The 20635-nt window shown below is 39.1% G+C and overlaps 1 protein-coding gene and 1 pseudogene across 4 annotated transcripts in view; both read left to right on the plus strand.

The window, feature by feature from the left end:
* NTN4 (netrin 4) overlaps positions 1-20635 on the plus strand; it is a 110494-nt gene that overhangs the window by 38138 nt on the left and 51721 nt on the right. For all 4 annotated transcript variants that reach the window (XM_057316305.1, XM_026499860.4, XM_026499859.4 and 1 more), the window contains exon 3: positions 4486-4764. In XM_057316305.1, the coding sequence (XP_057172288.1) occupies positions 4486-4764 (279 nt within the window). The remainder of the gene's footprint in view (positions 1-4485; positions 4765-20635) is intronic.
* LOC130544447 (aspartate aminotransferase, mitochondrial-like) lies at positions 5681-19860 on the plus strand (annotated as a pseudogene).

Raw genomic sequence — 20635 nt, forward strand, 5'->3', positions numbered from 1 at the left:
TGGAAACAATCTAGATGCCTAATAATAGCAGCCTGGTTGAATAAATTATGTCATATCCACACAATGAATTTCCAACCAGTTGTTTAAATTATGTAGCGGTGTTTCTCAAATTTTATTGTGAATCACAGTCATCTGGAAGGCTTGTTGAAACCCAGATTTCTGGGCCCCACCTCCAGTGTTTCTGATCAGTCAGCCTGGTATAGGGATCAAGAATTTGCATGTCCAGGGCACCCAGGTGGCTCAGTCAGTTGAGTGTCTGACTTGTGGTTTTGACTCCAGGTCATGATCTTGTGGTTGTGATCGAGCCCTGCATCAGGCTCTGTGCTCAGCACAGAATCTGCTCCAGATTCTCTCTCCCCCGTCCTCTCCCTCCTGCTCTTGCTCACTCTTTCTCTCAAGTTGATGGATAGATAGATAGAATAATAGGTAGGTAGGTAGATAGATAGGCAGGTAGGTAGATAGATAGATAGATAGATAGATAGATAGATAGATAGATAGTATTTGCATTTCTAACTAGTTCCCAGGTTTGATACCAATGTTGTTGGTCTGGGGGCCACATTTTGAGAACTGATGGAGAGTTATTTTCATTGAGTCGGAAAAAATTCACAAGGTATTGTTAAGTTGAAACAAAGCTGTTTACATTATATTCTATATGTATATATATACAGAAGTGTAGATGGGAAAATATTGTGGAGTTGGTGTTATTCCTGGTTGTCTTTGGGATCTCTTTGTAGCTTCTTAATGTCTCCTACATTCTGAGTGACAGATTTCTCTGTAATGAGAGTATTAGCCACTAAAACATAATCAACTTTCTTAATATGAAAAACTAGATCTGGAAGTCCTGGCCAATAGCACTTATAAGCTGGAAACATCAAAACAGGCTTGGTGTTAGTTCCCCTCTGGCTTTCTAACTATGTCTTGTCAGGAGCATATCTTCAGAAGCAGTCATAGAGGAGTAGTGATGGGCTCAGAGATACATCCTGTTCCTGATGGGGACAAAACCAGAAGAGGCTGATGTTATAGGAGGGTTTCTACCCTTCTTCTTACTTCATTTTAGTAGTGCCACGCAGGCTTCTTCTGGAGATGTTTGAAGAAAAACTGGGTGGGACCCAAAGGGCGACCTGCCAGAAGCTTGAAGCATCTGGATTGGCAAACTCTTTGTTTCCTGACGCAGGATAGATACATTTCCCAGAGTATCAGATTAAGGCGTCTCCTTTCTGGAAAAAAGATTTCATGGTTTAAATTCCCGTTGACTTTTGTGTCTGTGGCACTTTGCTGTCTCCGTTCCAGCATGCAGCCTCAGGGGTCATGATGTCCCTTCCCCACTGATATCAGTGTGCCAACTGTGGTGTCATGCACACTGAGCACAGAGCCGCCATTCAGCTTCCACAGTCTGGGTTCAGGAAGCCAAAGAGCTTCTAAGTTCCTATAAACCTTGACAGATCTTCCTCTAGCCTTGCATGTGCAAAGCAATTCTCAGGGGAGAAGGGGTTATACGGACGAGGGAGAGGGAACAAGGGTAAATGTCAAGGGTAAATATGAGATAGGAACTGAGAGAACAAACAGGTGCCACCAATGTTGAGGAAAAGGAAGGGTGGGCCACAATTTAGAGAAGCATGCTTATAGACTTTTCAGTGGAATACTTAACTTGGTTGGCACTGTGACCTTTTCCATGTCCTTGCATTACTGTGGTTGAAAAACCAGGAGGTAGCCACATTATTGGTTTTATTTAGAGTTCCTCACACATGTCTAACAGAATGCCAGTATTTGGGATATTACACAAAAAATAAGCCCCACATAAAACTGAGCGTGGATTCAGTGTTTTTTTTAAATTTTTTTAATAATTCAAATGTAAAATTATGCTATGATATAGGCTATCATTAAAAGAGACATTACTTCTAGAGCACTGGGTGTTCTATGCAACTGATGAATCACTGAACTCTACCTCTGACACTAATAAAATACTATATGTTAATTAACTGAATTTAAATAAAATAAAATTTTTAAAAATTAAAAAGAGACATTCGTTCTATACTGACTTCCAAGTAGGTGATATATTATTTGTTAGAAAATTTTCTTCCATATGTTGTTTTCCACCACTTTACATGTGAATAAATGGGGTGGAATATCGTTAAAGTTTAGGATACAACTTTTTTCAAGTTTTGCAAGTTCAAAAATAGCTAGAAATGCAGAAACTGGTTAATGATTCTGTTATTTATAACTGTTTTTATAATACAAGTTCCTACCTCTTCCCTTCTAGTGCTGTAACATGAATTCAGTGTGTGAATCCATTTAAGACCTTATAAGAGGAAGTTATTTAAAATCCTCCCCTATTACTTGAAAGCCAAGAACAATGTTATAATCAACCAATTCATTTACCAAAAATTTATTGAATATTGACTCTGTACCAGGCACTGTCCTGGGATCAGCGATTACCCTCAAGAAGTTTACTTTCTAGACTAGGAAGATGGTAAATCATTACACAACTACCACTACAGTGTGTCCGTTGGTAATAAGCACTAAGAACAAAAATGAGGCAAGGCTGCTATAAGGACTTTGTATTTTATTCTGAGAGAAATGGGAGGTCTTTGGGTGGGGGTAGATTTAAGCAGAGTGACATGATCCAACTTCTGTTTATAAAGAATCACTCTGGCTGCTGGACAGAGAATATCCATTAAATTATCACCCCCTCCCCCAAAGTTATATTTCATTTAAAACAGTTCTGCACCAGTGGGCCTGGAGATATGGTCCTGCACAATTGATTCTTGCCTTTTCATACTTTCAGTGCAAAATCAATTTCTAAAATGGAATTTTTATACCCAAAGAATTCCTTAAAGAAATTTTTTCCTGGAAAACTACTTTTAGATACATTCTCTCTAAATGAGAGTTTATCCAAAGCCTACTTTTTAATAATTACTTTACTTTCAAACTACTTGGTTATCAAAATATTTCTGAATAGAGTTTTAACATACCTTTTTTAACATTTATTTATTTATTTATTTGAGAGAGAGAGAGAGAGAGAGAGCACAAGCAGGGGAAGTCGCAGGGGGAGAAGCAGGCTCCTCGCTGAGTAGGGAACCCGACTGGGGGCTTGATCCCAGGACCCTGGGACCATGACCTGAGCTGAAGGCAGATGCTTAACTGACTGAGCCACCCAGGCACCCTAACATATTTTTAAAAAATCAAGAGATACCTAAGAATTTTTGGGGGGAGCTTTGTCTGTTACTATATAAATTAACAAGATTGTTTGAGGTTTCGTTCTGTTTTTTTTTTTAACCTCCACAATAAGGTATAATTTAGTGTTGGCCTCCTTATAATACTGGCTTATGTTATGAGATAGTTTGGAATTCCTTTTTTATATTCAGTGGTTTCCACTGGCAATAATTTCCTCTTCCACCAGCCTCTACTCCCCCAAAGTTAATAGACCCATTAGAGAAGTTTGTACCACTCCACCCCAGGTCCACTTTTATTACCCCCATATAATGTATAGACACACACACATGCCCAAAGTCCATCCCTTCTGAATCTTCCTCCCTCTGGTTTCCTCCTCAGAACTAAAGTTTTAAATTGCCTTTCGAGTCTATCTATAACATACACAATAAAAACAGTTTTATTACTTCTACCTTGCATTTAGCCAAAGTACTGTTAACTAACTTGATCAGCCATTTTCCTCTCTATATTTGGATTTAAGGGACTTTTAACTGATTTCAGAAATCAAATCCACCTGAAAGGACTGTATATTTACTACTAGTAAGAATATTCCAAGAATGTGCCATAAGCTTGGAAGGCAGATCCAGAAAAGGAGAACCAAAAGTATTTGTAGCAACCGTGGCCCCAATTAATAACTGATTAGTCTCTGAAAGGGTCACACCTTATTTGGAAATAGGAGTGTCTGGATCTTGATTTCGCAATCACTCCTTAACTGGTCCTCCTGCTTCTATTCTTCACCCTTTATAATTCATTCTCCTCACAGCAGCAAGAGTTATCTTTTTCAAAAACGTAAATCAGATCATATCACTTCTCTGCGTATGACCTTCCAGTGGCTTCCCACTACAGTCAGAATAACTACCATGGCCTTTAAAAGACTCTCTATTCATGATCTGTCATGTACTGGCTCCATCCTCTTCTCTGAAAACTGTCCCCTTGTTTCCTGGACCTCAGTCACCCTGGACTTGTTGTTCTTCCTTTAATAAGCCAGGCTTGCTTCAGCTTCCAGGCCTTCAAACTTGCTGTTCCTTCTGCCCAAAATGCTCTTCCCAGTCTCTGCACGGCTGCCTTCATCTCGAGAGTCAGGTCCCTGGCTGGCTACTCAGGTTAGACTTATTCTGCATCCGAATAGGCAGCACACCTGTGTGATCAAGGTCTAGAAGCCTCTTATCACTTGCAGATGACAAAAGGTATAAATCACATAAAACTGTATGAGGCAAATGATCTGGGGTTTGCACACAGTCCTATATATTCATGGTAATTTTTTTTTCTTTACAGGTTATTTTCCGAGCTTTGTCACCACCATACGATGCAGAGAACCCTTACAGTGCCAAAGTGCAGGAGCAGCTGAAGATCACCAACCTCCGCGTGCAGCTGCTAAAACGGCAGTCTTGTCCCTGTCAGAGAAATGACCTGACCGCAAAGCCTCAACATTTTACACATTATGCAATCTATGATTTCATTGTCAAGGGCAGCTGCTTCTGTAATGGCCATGCTGATCAATGCATACCTGTTGATGGCTTCAGACCGGTCAAGGCCCCAGGAACTTTCCACGTGGTATGTAAAACAATTCCTCCCCTACGAAAAACAAACTGTGAGTTACCTTCAGTTTGGGCATTGGTAATCTAAGTTCCCTCAGAGTTGGTCTGTGCTCACACAGTGCTTCCTGTTTCTCCCTCTGCTGATTGACTCCTCCGACTGCATACCCATCCTATAAAGTGCCTATTAACTTGTTTTTTACTCTTCAATTTTAGAATTATAAATAGTCAGGCATGATAACCAGATTCCTTGGAACACATCCATGCCAGTTTTTAGTACCATGACCTTCAGATACAAAGTGTAAGGTGAGCAGCAGGAGAGGTTGGCATAATCATATTAGTGGTATTATCACACAGGAGCCAGCTTTGACAGTAAATGGGGACCATTGTTGAGTCGATTTTAAAGTGGAAAAAACAAGAACCTCAGTTTAATGCCTGGTATCTTTTGCTGTCCAGCCAATAGGATGAATAATAATTCTCCTCTGTGAAGATTGGCCTGACCCTCTGTCACCCTAAGCCAGAGTTAAACCCTCTTTCCTCTATGGTCACACATCCCCTTGTGTTTTCCTCTGAACTTTTACTTGTCTGCATCTCCTGGGAGATCACAAACTCCTGAGGACAGGGCCTGCGTGATCTTTGTATCCTCTGGACAGTGAGTTACCTGAGCCAGAATCAGGTGTTTGGTAGGTGTTTGACTGAATGATAATAACATAGGAATAGAAAAATGATGAGAAATTACTGTCATTGTCCTCACATCACCTTCTTCCAAAAAAAAAAAGACACAAAGTGGTTCAGACAGCAAGCCCCTTGTTGGGATGCACCCAGAGCTATGGTTGGGGATTAGACAAAGAGAAGGCAAATAGGAGAGCGCTCCAATTTTTGAAGTTTTATATTGTGCTCTGATACTTCTTTTTTTTTTTTTTTAAAGATTTTATTTATTCATTCGACAGAGATAGAGACAGCCAGCGAGAGAGAGAGGGAACACAAACAGGGGGAGTGGGAGAGGAAGAAGCAGGCTCATAGCAGAGGAGCCTGATGTGGGGCTCAATCCCACAACACCGGGATCACGCCCTGAGCCGAAGGCAGACGCTTAACCGCTGTGCCACCCAGGCGCCCCGTGCTCTGATACTTCTGACCAAAGCAAAAAACAAATAAAAATGTAAAGACCTCAAAGTATCCTTCCTTCATTTCCTGGAGAGGAGACTTCCATATTTGTCTTCTTTTCCCCAGCCCTGATAGATGACAGGGCCATTAGGGACCATGACCCAGTTAGCCAGCCGGACAGTTTGTTTCTTGGGCTAAGTCCCTGGAGTGCAAGACAGCATTGGGTTAATGAAAATGACTAGGGCACCAACCAGAGTTGCAAAAACAGAAAAAATGCTATTACTCTAGAAATGAAGCTGGGGCTCCCAAGTTGGAGAAAATGCAGCACTCACCCAAACACCTACTAGTTTGCAGACACTAATGGATCTTTGAACTAACATTGCTTCAAATAAAGGATGGAATAATTTGTAATACCTAAGTTAATGGGGTTCAGGTATGATTCAAATAGAAAATAGCCCAGATATGCTAGAGACACATCAATCTACTAGACTATAAACTAGAAAGTTGGTGTGAAGTAGAATGCCAATAAATTTCTGCCATTATATTTCAGTGAATGAGTGAAAGGAGAGCATGCAGGCTGCAATGGGCTGAGTGTTTGTGTCCCTCCAAAATTCACATGTTGAAAACCTAATCACAATGTGATGGGATGAGGAGGTGGGGCCTTTGGAAGGTAATTAGGTCATGAGAGTAGAGACTTCATGAATGGGATTAGTGGCCTTAAGAGACCAGAGAGCTAGCTAGCTCTCTTTCTGCTATGTGAGGATACAATGAGCAGGTAGCAGTCTGTCACCCAGAAGAAGGTCTTTACGAGAACCCGACCCTGCTAGCACCCCGATCTTAGACTTCCAGTCTCTAGAACTGTGAGAAATAAATTTCTTTTGTTCATAAGCCACAAGCCAGTCAAGGTATAAAGCCTGGAAAACTGCAAGCTGAAGACCAACCACACTGGCCACATGGGCTACCTGAACACTGTAACTGTCTCTCCGGATGGATTTCTCTGTGCTTCCAGAGTCAAGGGTGGCCAGGCCATGCTGTGGGACTTCCACAAAGGCAAGTACTTTCATACACTAGATGGCAGACACATCGTCAATGCCCTGTGATCCAGCCCCTACCACTACTGGCTCTGGGCTGCTACAGGCCACAGCATTAAGATCTGGGACTTGAAGGGCAAGATCATTGCAGATGAATGGAAATAAGAAGTTATCAGTACCAGCAGCAAGTCAGAGCCGTCCCATTGTACCTTCCTGGCCTGGTCCGCTGATGGCCAGACTCTGCTGGCTACACAGACAACCTCGTTACAGGTATGACAGGTGACCATCAATACCTCCTAGAAATATAAGCCAGAGTTTTAGAAATTTTTTTTAAAAATGGTTTTCTGACTTTTTTTAAAAAAAGAATTCTATTAATTCTGCTAAATTCAAAAAGAGATAAATACACAGAGTTATAGAAACTTTTGCAAAAGTCTTAAAACAACTATTCTATACAGTCTTCTGCCAGCAAGAAAGCTGTCAGCCTATGAGCCTGAGCCTCCATGTGTGCACTGCTGGCCCTACACTGCATTCGGCCACTACCCACCGAACCTCTTGCTTCCACCATGGCATTGCTGCATTCCAGCAGTGTCCTATCCAAACCAAATCACTGCCACTTTCCGCCCCAACCTCACCAGCTGGCCTCTGTAAGAGTCAGCTCCTGGTCAGCCCATGTGGAGATGGGGTCCCCAGATCCAATCCTGGGAGTCACAAAAGCCTATAAGAGAGACACTGACAGTAAAAAGAAGAATCTGGTAGGTGGTGCCTACCAGTATCATGGAAAGCCTTATGTCCTCCTAGTGTCTGGAAGACAGAGGCCCAGATTGCTGCAAAAAATTTGAATAAAGAAAATCTGCCATTGCAAGACTGGCTGAATTTTGCAAGGCATCTATAGAACTAACCTTGGGTGAGAACAGCAAAATGTTGAAAACTGGCCAGTGTGTCACTGTGCAAACCATTTCTGGAACTGAGGCCTTAGGGATCAGGCCTTAGGGATTAATTTTCTGCAAAGATATTTTTAAGTTCAGCCAAGATGTCTTTCTGCCCAAACCATCAGACATACCGGCATGCACCTACAAAGTTATCAATACTATGACCCCAAGACTTGTGGCTTGACTTCACAGGCACTAGGGAGGACATTTCAAAAATGTCAGAGTAAACTGCACACTCCTGCCCACAATCCCATGGGAGTGGACCCTCATCCTGAGCAATAGAAGGCAACAGCAATAGCAGTGAAAAAGAGAATCTCTCTACGTTCTTTGACATGGCCTACCAAGGCTTTGCCAATAGTGATGGTAACAAGGATGCCTGGGCTGTGCACCACTTCATCAAAGAAGGCATTAACATTTGTCTCTGCCAATCCTATACCAAGAACACGGGCTTCTATGGTAAGCGTGTGGGAGACTTCACTGTGCTCTGCAAAGATGCTGATGAAGTCAGAGGGGTAGAGTCACAATTGAAGGCCTTGATCCATCTCATGTATTCCAGCCCTCCTCTCAATGGAGCTCAGGTTGCCTTGACCATTCTGACCAGCCCTGATTTTCAAAAACAATAGCTGCAGGAAGAGCAAGTCATGGCCAACTGCATCATTAGTATCCGGATTCAGCTGGTCTCCAACCTCAAGAAGGAGGGCTTCTCCCAACAATGGGCAGCATATCCCTGACCAGGCTGGCATGTTCTGTTTCACAGGGCTAAAGCCTGAACAGATGGAGCAGCTGATCGAGGAGTTCTCCATGTACATGAGAGAGGTCAGCCACATCTCTGTGGCAAGGGTAACTGGACAACTGGGCTACCTTGCTCATGACATTTACCAGGTCACCAAGTGATTTCCCTGATGAGAGGGAACAGAGACAACTATCTTCAGCCTCTGCACATGTGAGATTCACAGGATTAAGGAAGGGTGGAGGTGATGAGTGGATCGTTTCTTTCAACCACAGTGATTGAATGTGTTTCTCAGAAAAATACATGTAGTTAAACGGGACAGAGGCATCCATAGCTGGTGTCTGGAACTGTGGGGTTTGAAACCAAACTCTCCCCCATCTTTTTATCCACAACTTTTCTGAAATAGTTAACATGTACAAGAAAGTCCTATCCTTAAAAAACCCATAATCATGCCATTGCAATATTGCAGAAGCTTTAACTAAAGCACCTTATGGTGTTGAGAGGTCCTCAGTGGACCCAGCATGAGACATAGCCCTTCTTAGAGGCTTTGTGAGAAGACCCAGTCCAAACATTAGTGGTCAGCCTGCTTGTCTTCCCGTGATTGAACAATCTTATCAACAGACCATATTAACTGAAATCATGTTTTATGAAAACCAGGGTCTGTTGCCACTGAAGCAAGGAAAATAAAAGATACTGTTCCTGTCTTGTTTAAGAAAAAAAGAAAGAAGTTTCTCCTTTTTAATGCTTCCAGGCATTTTAATGCTTATCCCTTATCCCTGCTGTCCTTTTCCTGAGACACAAAGATCTATAACTAGCCTAGATTTTCATCCTGTTCTACTGGTTGACTGACCATCAACCCCATCTTCTTGGAACTTATTTATTTGAAGAATGAAGGACATAATTTGCTATCCATCCCATAACCTCATCTTTCTTAGCAAAGAATAGCGAGGGTAGGCAACTGCACCTTATTTCAGCATCCTTTTCAGTGATTGTTTAATTTTCCCCTGTTGGGTTGTTGTCTCTGCCCAGTGGGACCTCATCCTTCCGTTCAGTGTGGTTGTGCAGTCTCTCATCTCGCATCATGAGTCGGGCAATACAGGGTAATACCAGGAAACAGGATATTCTGGACCTTGGCTTTAACCTTAGTGTGCTGCCAGCTGGGCTCAGGCTTTACCCTTTGGAAAGATAACAACCATCTGCTCTAATCATGTAGACATATTGCAGCCTGTGCTCTCTGTTATAAAAAAGTTACTGTAGGGCCCCACCCCCTGCCCACTAAAAGAAAACTGTTAGGCTATAGAAAGGATCTGGATAACCAAGTAAAGGGGATTATTTAGTGTTTTTTATTTTAAAAGGATGTGGGAATGAGAAGTCTCTATCCTAGAAGACCCTATGGGATAGAAGCCACACTTCCTTACTAATGTCAGGTCGCTGTGAAACTGGAAGGAACTGCCTTTTAAAATAATACTAGTTTTGTGACATCCTGATCCCCAATTTTCATATTGATTCCAGCAGCAGTGGTGGTAGCCCCCTAGTATTATAACTATGGCATGTGCCAAAACCAGGCAAGACGAAGTCAAACTTAGAGCCAGGGCAGGGTAAGGGATAAGAAACAAGCTAAGTGGCCAAGGGTATGATGGCTTCCAGGAATCCAGTTCTATGAATATTATTGTCTCTACTCTCTTAAAATGTTTGTTTGTTTATTTGTTTGTTTTTTAAGCCATAAGCAATTGGACCAGCAGAGTTTATGGGCAGAAATGGGAATAGTTCTGATTTCAGACTTTTCCATCCCTAAGTGCATTTTATTTTTATGTATTTTTTTTTCTGGATTATAAAGGGCTGGTATTAAATTCGGGTATGGTTGTCTCTTCTAAATGTGATATTCGTATTCCTATAACTGCTTAGGTGAGCAAATTGCACATCAAAAGCATAGTCTTTTGCCTAATTAATAACAAAAGGTCAATTGTCCTCCTACATTTGTAGAAACACTATTTTACATATGATGCTATAAGTAACCAGATTCGTAAATTGTGCCTGCATGATGGAAGGAAGCCTCTTGAGAAATGCAATTCTTTTATTAGTCAGCTTGTCATAGGTATGTGTGTATAAATCTGTCTTTAGCACAGCTTTTTTTTTACAGTAGTCATTCTCAGTGTGATCTTGAACCAGCAGGGCCACCATTACCTGGGAACTTGTTAGAATTACCAGTTCTCAGGTCCTACCCCAGACTTACTAAATCAGAAACTCTAGAGATGGGGCCCACATGATTTCAGTGCTTGCTAAAGTTTGAGCTCTGCTGCTTTATAGACTCTGCCAATTCATCTACAGCTAATATTGTTGTCAGGATGAGTAATTAATTAACAAAGTCTGACTTTATGGGCTAGAATTTTTAATGGCTGATGATAGACAATTAAGTTAATGGAAATGATGCTTAGTCTGTTCTCAAGCTCTTTAAGATTTTAGGATCATTTTCTTTCTGTGGGAGAGGGGAGCAGAAAAAGGCACAAAGTGGGATGCAAGCTGGCATCCTCATTTATCTTGAAACACTCCTCCTGTGTCTTCTTCATGCTTCCCCTTCTTCCCAGTACATTCTATTTATTCTTTACCAGTTCAGTTTTTCCTCATCTGTTCATTTTACTGGAAGGCAGACCAGTGCAGTGATTAAAAGCCTAGCTTTGGAATCTGATCTGGATTTGATTCACCACAACATTTGCTAAGTTACTCAATCTCACTGAACCTCGGTTTCCCAAGAAAATAAGATCTACCTTCTATAGTTATTGTGAGGATTAGAATTATGATAGCCAGTGCCTGGTATATAGTAGCCACTACTGATGTTGCTGTTACTCTATTATATTACCTCAGCCACATCTACAACTTCTCCTACATACACTTCTTCCCCAATAACAACAAAAATAAATTGTAGCTTATATGCTGTTTGACATGTTTACAAAGGTAGGGGTTTTGTGACAAGGAAAACAGTACTTTGGCTCCAGCCTGCTGGGATCCCAGACATTATGTGAAAAGGAGATCTTAAGCTTTTTCTCTTTGCAGCTGGAGAGGACTGATGTAGTTCACTTTTTCCTAGCAGCTGGTGATTTTACAGCTGTTGGATTGATGGATGGTAATAAGAAGGAACACGGAATGCTTCATTGTTTTACTAACAAATCATGCATTGGATAACATGGAAGCCTTAGAATACCGTGAAGAATTGTTTAGATGCTTGTGCTATACTTGTTAAGGTGGATTTTTCTTTTCTAATCAGAAACTCATTATAAAAGAGTATCAGTATTTTAACTGGCATCGTCTAAATCTAAGAGTAAACATTGAAACCATATGTAGAACCAGACAGTGGGGTTTAAGGAAAATCCTACTTAGCTACCTAGCTGAGAACGGCAGGTTTTAGAATGATTCATATGTTTCATTACAAAAGTTTTTCTCATCCAAATACATTTAATCATATACTTATGTTTGCACATCGCATATATCAAGTTTTATATAGTCAGAACAGACTTAACACCACATTTTTCATCTTCTTTAAAAAAAATTTTAATGTGCTGTGAAATAAGCCAAAAGTAATAATTAGAAAGCTCTTAACTCTTCAGGGTATTAAGGAAAAGAACAAGGGCTTAAAAACAATAAAGACAGCAGCACTCCCAATTATTTCATTTGTCACATAAAGATCTGGAAGAAAGGGTAATCCCATCACCAAAATGGTGCACAGTGTTTTATTCCAAATATTAACAAACTATTAAGTCTGTCCATTTGTTACAGTTAGTGCGAGATTATCCTCAATGCATTTCAAGGTCTTGACTTTCTTATTTCAATGTTCCTGTGTCCTACTATGCTATAGCTTTGCCATTAGTCCCTTGGCAATGAGTAACTACAGATGCCATAGAAGGTGTACAGAATGTTGATTATACTTCATTTACTACCTTGTGTTTTCTAGTAGAATGGCAAGCCAGTAAAATACGTTCATGGCTGAAATTGTCAGTGTTTTGACTGTAAAACTTCCCAATGAATCTAGCCTTATTTTTCTATTGAGACAGTAAGATATACTCTTAGTGGCAAAAGTTGCCTGAGATTATTCTTTTTATTTGATGATCAGGAAACCAGAAGACTTCAGAACAAGAGATATTACAAAACAATTTTTGCACTCATAAAAGAATTATGTATGGGGTTCCTTTCAAAGATTCCCCCAGAACATTTACATACCATTTGTAGGACTTTGACTATTTCACAGAAAAGTTAAATGAAACAACTGAAAGCTAAATTGTTGGGTGTCAGAGCTGACATTTCTGAAAGTGAAACATAAAGCCAGTAGAAAAGTAAAGTTGGTTCTCGAAAATATCATAATTGTTCATTCAACTTTTCATGAACATGCTTTGCAGAAAGTGAAATATATTCTATATTTAGGTCAAAATTAGAGCATTGAAAAGATACCAAAATGAGTTTCTTTAACAAGTTTGAGCTGCTAGTATAAATCTGGGAAGAAACAAATTTGACTTTTTTTTTTTTTTTTTTTTTTTTGCTATGAAGTACTCTTCAAATATCCAAGGCATAACCCACTTTGAAAATTTTTCTTATGAATATTTCCTTTTCAGTGTAGCATTTTTGGATCCATCCCACAGATAGCTGGGAGATCTCTGGGTCTGCAAGGCCTAGTCTTGCAGTTTCACGGCTAATATAATGGTGGGGAGGTGGGGGGGAGCTACATGGAAAGAGAAAAGCTGAGGTTACAGATAGATATCTCACTTCTGGGTCACAACCCCAGGACTCATATCTCTGTGGTATTTCATTTGTGTCTTGCCAATTTTGTAAGAGCTGGAAATGTACTTCAATTTGTCCTAAAACAATTACATTCAGTAGAAGATAAACTGTAATTTTAAGTCCTTACTCCTTCTTACAAGAATTTTTAGTCACCAGACACATAAGGGTAAAACACACACACACACACACACACACACACACACACACACACACACACACACAATGTCATAATCATTCCACAAGAGAGAGAAAATTCACATGTATTTCAAATAGTGAGGAAAACAAGTTCTGTTAATTTTGGCATTCAAAACCTTGAAACTATAATTGAAACTACTGTTATATCTTAGCAATATAAATATCTTAGTGGAATAAAATAATACATGTGTGGGGAGATGGAAGGACTATAGTATTTATTAATTCATAATAAGATTTTTTTAGACATATGGAATTCTGATATCTTTTTAGCTCTTTAGATAGATATAAAGAAGAGAAAATTATCATTTCAAAAATATGAAAATACATTTTTAGCTTTAAAAGGGCTCACGTATTAGAAATGGAAAAATGATTACATTTGTTCCACTATTAAATGTTTTATATATAATATGAACAATTACAAAGTTTATAAGAGTAAACACTGATCAGGAGTCCTTTGCCTTTTAGTTTTGCATCTCTAAGGGCACCCCTACCAGGCATGCAATTTAGCTGGCTCAGTCAGCTCTCAGAATTCCTGAAGGGTAGAGGTTTCTTTGTTTCCCAGATAAGGCCCTGGTAGGCATTAAAATTAAAGAGAAGGTGGAATCATGGTATTTCCATGGCATAGTATGCTGAAAAGAGGCCAAAAAATTGTAGTTGTAACACATTTATCTTGTAATTCTTATTTGCAATTTAATCCAATTCTCATGTGTAAAGAAAAAGGAACTTAACTAGATAACTTTCAAATCATCCTAAGTACTCCAGAAATCAACCTGAAGACTGGCAGAACAAACTCCACAACTAAAAGTAGAGAAGAGGCCACACAGAAGAAGGTAGGAAGTGTGGATACTCGGTTTGAGCGAGAAACAGATGATAGCCACTGCGGTGGGGAGGGAGCCTTGGTTAAGAAGGACAAGAGACTAGCACACAAGGGAGTGCACAAGGAAGAGGAAGCCCCATAGCAATTGGCTTGGAAAGGAGAGGGGATGAATTTCATGAGTTCTTGCAACCGGTGGGGCTCAAAGCCCAGAGTTTTAAAGTCTGGAGTTTTAAAAATCAGCTGGCTTGTCTCAGGGAGAGCCCTAGGGCACTGAGGCTGCTCTCAGAGAGAAGGCAGGGCAAACAGTGTGGAAGCAGTGATCTAAAGAGCTCCTGGGCACACAGTGGGGAGATTATTTACTCATCTCTGAGCATGTCCCAGAGAGGTAGTGTTGACAAAGAGACTCTGGGAACAAAGGAACTAGCAGGTGCCATTTCCCACCCCCAACTCCCAACCCCTCAGCATAAGCACAGGGCCATCTTTGGGAATCAGTGCAGTACCAACACTCACTACCTAACTTGCTTACACCCAGCCCTGCCCCCCCCCCCATTCTCTGGTGGAACTACTCTTCCCAGTCATACTTGCCTCAGGACCAGCATGGCAGATCCTCTCCCTGAGAAGACCACTCCAAACTCCTGCTCACACTGTGTCTCAAGATGTGGGAATTTTGCAGTGCCTCAGTTTCCACAGAGGGAGAGGGAGAAGCAGACTGAGCAAGGAGCCCTACATGGGGCTCAATCCCAGGACCGTAGGATTATGACTTGAGCTGAAGGCAGATGCTTAACTGACTGAGCCACCCAGACACCCCCAGAATTTACAGTAATGATCATAAAGATACTTGCTGGACTTGAGAAAAGAGTAGAAGGCATCAGTGAGACCCTTAGCACAGAGATAAGGAATAACATAGCAGAGATAAAGGGCTCAATAAACAACATCAGAAACACACTTGATGGAATGACCAGCAGGCTGGAAGAAGCAGAGGAATAAATTAATGAGTGAGAAGACAGAGTAATGGAAAGTAATCAGGCTGAACAAAAGAGAGCAAAAAGAATTATGCAAAATGAGAATAGACTTAGAGAACTCAGTGACTCTATCAAATGTAGTAACATTCATATTATAGGAGTCCCAGAAAAAGAAGAGAGTGAAAGGGTGGGAGAAAAATTTTTTGAATAATAGCTGAAAACTTCCCTAATCTGGGGAAGGACACAGATATCCAGATCCAGGAGGCACAGAGAACCCCCAGCAAAATCAACAAAAGCAGTTCCACACCAAGACATACTGTAATTAAAATGGCAAAGTATAGTGATAAAGAAAAAAATCCTAAAACAGCAAGACAAAAGACAGTTACATACAAGGGAAACATTATAAGGCTATCAGTGGATTTTCTGGCAGAAACTTTCCAAGCCAGAAGGGACTGGCATGATATATTCAAAGTGCTGAATGGGAAAAATCTGCAGCCAAGAATACTCTATCCAGCAAGGCTATCATTCAGAATAGAAGGAGAGATAACAAGTTTCTCAAATAAACAAAAACTGAAGGAGTGCATGACCACTAAGCCAACCCTGCAAGAAATATTAAAAGGGACTCTGAGTGGAAAGGAAAGACCAAAAGTGACAGTATGAAGGTAGGAAACACAAAAGAAGTAAATATGAATATTTCTATAAAAAGTCAGTCAAAGAACTCACAGAATAAAAGGATGTAAAATATAACAACATATACCTTAAAAATGGGGAGTAGAGGAGTAAAAAATGGGTTCAAAATTAAATGACCATCAACTTAATATAGACTGCTGTATGCAGAAAATGTTATATACAAACCTATTGATAACCACAAATCAAAAAACACTAATAAATATGTGAAGAATAAAAAGAAAGAAATCCAAATATGTCAGTAAAGAAAACCAACAAACTATGAAAGAAAGACAAGAAAGGATCAGAAAAAATCTTCAGAAATGACCACAAAACAAGTAATAAAATAGCAATAAATATATAAATAAATACATATCTATCAATAATTACTTTGAATATAAATGACTAAATACTCCAATCAAAAGACAGGGTGACAGAATGGATTAAAAAAACAAGGCCTATCTATATACTGCCTACCAGAGACTCATTTTAGACCAAAAGACAGCTGCAGATTGAAAGCGAGGGGATGGAAAAACATTTATCATGCAAATGAATGTCAAAAGAAAGTAGGAGTAGCAGTACTTATATCAGACAAAATAGACTTTATTATTTTTTTAAAGATTTTATTTATTTATTTGATAGACAGCCAACGAGAGAGGGAACACAAGCAAGGGGAGTGGGAGAGGAAGAAGCAGGCTCCTAGCAGAGGAGCCTGATGTGGGGCTAGATCCCAGAACACTGGGATCGTGCCCTGAGCCAAAGGCAGACGCTTAACGACTGTGCCACCCAGGCGCCCCAGACAAAATAGACTTTAAAACAAAGACTGTAATAGAGAAGAACATTATATAATCATAAAGGGACAATACAACAAGAAGATATAACACTTGTAAGTATTTATGCACGCAACATGAGAGCACCCAAATACACAAAACAGACAATAGCAAATATAAAAGAACTAACAGATAATAATACAATAGTAGTAGGGAACTTTAACACCCCACTTAGTCAATGGACAAACCATCTAAACAGAAAATCAACAAGGAAACAATGGCTTTGAATGACACACGGGACCAGATGGATTTAACAGATATATTCAGAACATTCCATTCTAAAACAGCAGAATACACATTATTTTCAAGTGCACATGGAAAATCCTCCAGAATAAATAGCATATTAGGTCACAAAAAAAATCAACAAATTCAAGAAAATCAAAGTCATAAAATGCAACTTTTCTGACCACAATGTTATAAAATTAGAAGTCAACCACAAGAAAAAAGCTGGAAAGCCCACAAATAAATGGGGGTTAAATAACATGCTACTAAATAATGAAAGGGTCAATCAGGAAACAAAAGAAGAAATAAAAAAGTACATGGAACCAAATGAAAATGAAGACACAATGGTTTAAAACTTTTAGGTTGCATTAAAAGTGGTTCTAATAGGGAAGTTTATAGCAATACAGGCCTACCTCAAGAAATAAGAAAAATTTCAAATAAGCAACCTAACTTTTAAACCCAAAGGAGCTAGAAAAAGAACAACAAACAAAACCTAAAACTAGCATACGGAAGGAAAAAATTCCCGTTAGAGCAGAAATAAATGATATAGAAACTAGAAAAACAATAGAACAGATCAGGAGATGGTTCTTTGAAAAAAATCAAGAAAATTGATAAACCTATAGCCAGATATATCGAGAAAAGAGAAAAGACTTGAATAAATAAAATTACAAATGAGAGAGGAGGGATAACAACCAAAACCACAGAAATACTAACAATTATAAGAGAATATTATGAAAAACTATATGCCAAAAAATTAGACAATCTAGAAGAAATGGATAAATTCCTAGAAACATATAACCTACCAAAGCTGAAACAAGAAGAAATAGAAAATTTGAACAGACTAATTACCAGCAAAGAAATTGAATCAGTAATTGAAAAGCTCTCAACAAACAAAAATCCAGGACCAGATGGCTTCATGGGCAAATTCTACCAAACATTTAAAGAAGAGTTAATACCTATTCTTTTCAAACTATTCCAAAAAATAGAAAAAGAAGGAAAACTTTCAAATTCATTCTATGAAGCCAGCATTATCCTGATACCAAAACCAGATAAAGATACCACAAAAAAGAGAACCACAGGCCAATATCCCTGATAAACATAGATGCAAAAATCTTCAACAAAATACTAGCAAACTGAATCCAACAATACATTAAAAAAATAATTTACCACAATCAAATGGGATTTTTTCCTGGGTAGCAAGTGTTCAATATCCACAAATCAATCAATGAGATACATCACATCAATAAAAGAAAAGATAAGAACCATAAGATCTCATGGAACATTACATCAAAAACTAAGGATATACTGTAGGGTGACTAACATAACATAATAAAAAATTATTATAAAAAAAAGAACCATAAGATCATTTCAATAGATGCAGAAAAAGCATTTGACAAAGTACAGCATCCATTCATAATAAAAAACCATCAACAAAGTAGGTTTAGAGAGACACACCTCAACATAATTTAGGCCATATATGAAAAACCAACAGCTAACATCATCCTTAATGGGGAAAAACTGTGAGCTTTTCCCCTAAGGTCAAGAATAAGACAAGGATGTCCACTCTTACCACTTTTATTCAACAAAGTACTGGAAGTCCTAGCCATAGCAATCAGACAACAAAAAGAAATAAAAGGCATCCAAATCAGCAAATAAAAAGTAAAACTTTCACTATTTTCAGATGACATAATACTCTATATAGAAAATCCAAAGGACTCCACCAAAAAACTGCTAGAACTAATAAACGAATTCAGTAAAGTTGCAGGATACAAAATCAATGTACAGAAATCTGTTGCATTTCTATAACCAATAATGAAGCTGCAGAAAGAGAAATTAAGAAAACAAGCCCATTTACAACTGCACCAAAAACCATAAGATACTTAGGAATAAACCTAACTGAAGGTAAAGGATCTGTACTCTAGAAACTATAGAACACTTATGAGGGAAATTGAAGAAGACACAAAGTAATGGAAAAACATTTCATGCTCATGGATTAGAAGAACAAATAATGTTAAAATGTCTATGCTACCCACAGCATTCTACACATTCAATGCAATCCCTATCAAAAAACCATCGACATTTTTCACAGAGCTGGAACAAATAATCCTAAAATTTGTATGGTACCAGAAAAGAGCCTGAATAGCCTCAGGAATGTTGAAAAAGAAAACCAAAGCTGAAGGCATCACAATGCTGGACTTCAAGCTATATTACAAAGCTGTGGTCATCAAGACACTGTGGCACTGGCACAAAAGGAACTGAATAGAGAACCCAGAAATGGACCCTCAACTCTATGGTCAACTAATCTTTGACAAAGCAGGAAAGAATATCTAATGGGAAAAAGACAGTCCCTTCAACAAATGGTGTTGGGAAAATTGGACAGTCACATGTAGAAGAATGAAACTGGACCATTTTCTTACACCATACACAAGAACAAACTCAAAATGGATGAAAGATCGATATGTGAGGTGGGAATCCATCAAAATCCTAGAGGAGAACAGAGGCAGCAAGCTCTTCAACCTCAGCCTAAGCAATTTCTTGCTAGGCATGTCTTCAAAGGCAAGGGAAACAAAGGCAAAAATGAACTATTGGCATTCATCAAGATAAAAAGCTTCCGCACAGCAAAGATAACAGTCAACAAAACTAAAAGACAACCTACAGAATGGGAGATGTTCGCAAATGACAAAGCAGATAAAAGGCTAGTATCCAAGATCTATAAAGAACTTATCCAACTCAACACCCAAAAAACAAATAACACAGTCAAGAAATGGGCAGAAGACATGAACAGACATTTCCCCCAAGAAGACATACAAATGGCCAACAGACATATGAAAAAATGCTCAACATCACTCAGCATCAGGGAAATATAAATCAAAAGCACAATGAGATACCACTTCACACCAGTCAGAATGGTTAAAATTAACAAGTCAGGAAACAACAAATGTTGGCAAGGATGCAGAGAAAGGAGAACCCTCTTACACTTGGTGGGAATGCAAGCTGGTGCAGTATGGAGGTTCCTCAAGAAGTTAAAAATAGAGCTACCTAATAACCCAGCATTGCACTACTAGATATTTACCCCAAAGATACAAATGTAGTGATCTGCAGGGGAACCTGCACCCCAATGTTTATAACAGCAATGTCTACATAGGTGGAATTTAAGAAACAAAACTGATGCACATGAGGAGGGGGGAGAGAGACAAACCATAAAAGAGACTCTTTAACTATAGAGAACAAACTGAGGGTTGCTGGTGGGAATGGGGATTGGGCTAAATGGGTGATGGGCATTAAGGAGGACTCTTGATGTGATGAGCACTGGGTGTTATATGTAAGTGATGAATCACTAAATTCTACTCCTGAAACTAATATTGCAACTATACGTTAACTAACTAGAATTTAAATAAAAACTTGAAACATTAAAAAAAAGGAAAAATAAAGGACACAAAAGAAAGCTATGTATTTTTTTTAAGGAGGAATATTATCCAGCCATAAAAAAGAATAAAGTACTGATGCAGGCCACAACATGAATGAACCTTGAAAACATTATGCTAAGTGAAAGAAGCCAGACACAAAAGACCACATATTGTATTGTGCCTTTTACATCAAATGTCCAGAATAGGCAAATCCATAAAGACAGTAGTGG

This window comes from Ursus arctos, unplaced genomic scaffold (genome assembly GCF_023065955.2).
Source record: "Ursus arctos isolate Adak ecotype North America unplaced genomic scaffold, UrsArc2.0 scaffold_21, whole genome shotgun sequence".
NCBI lineage: Eukaryota > Metazoa > Chordata > Mammalia > Carnivora > Ursidae > Ursus > Ursus arctos.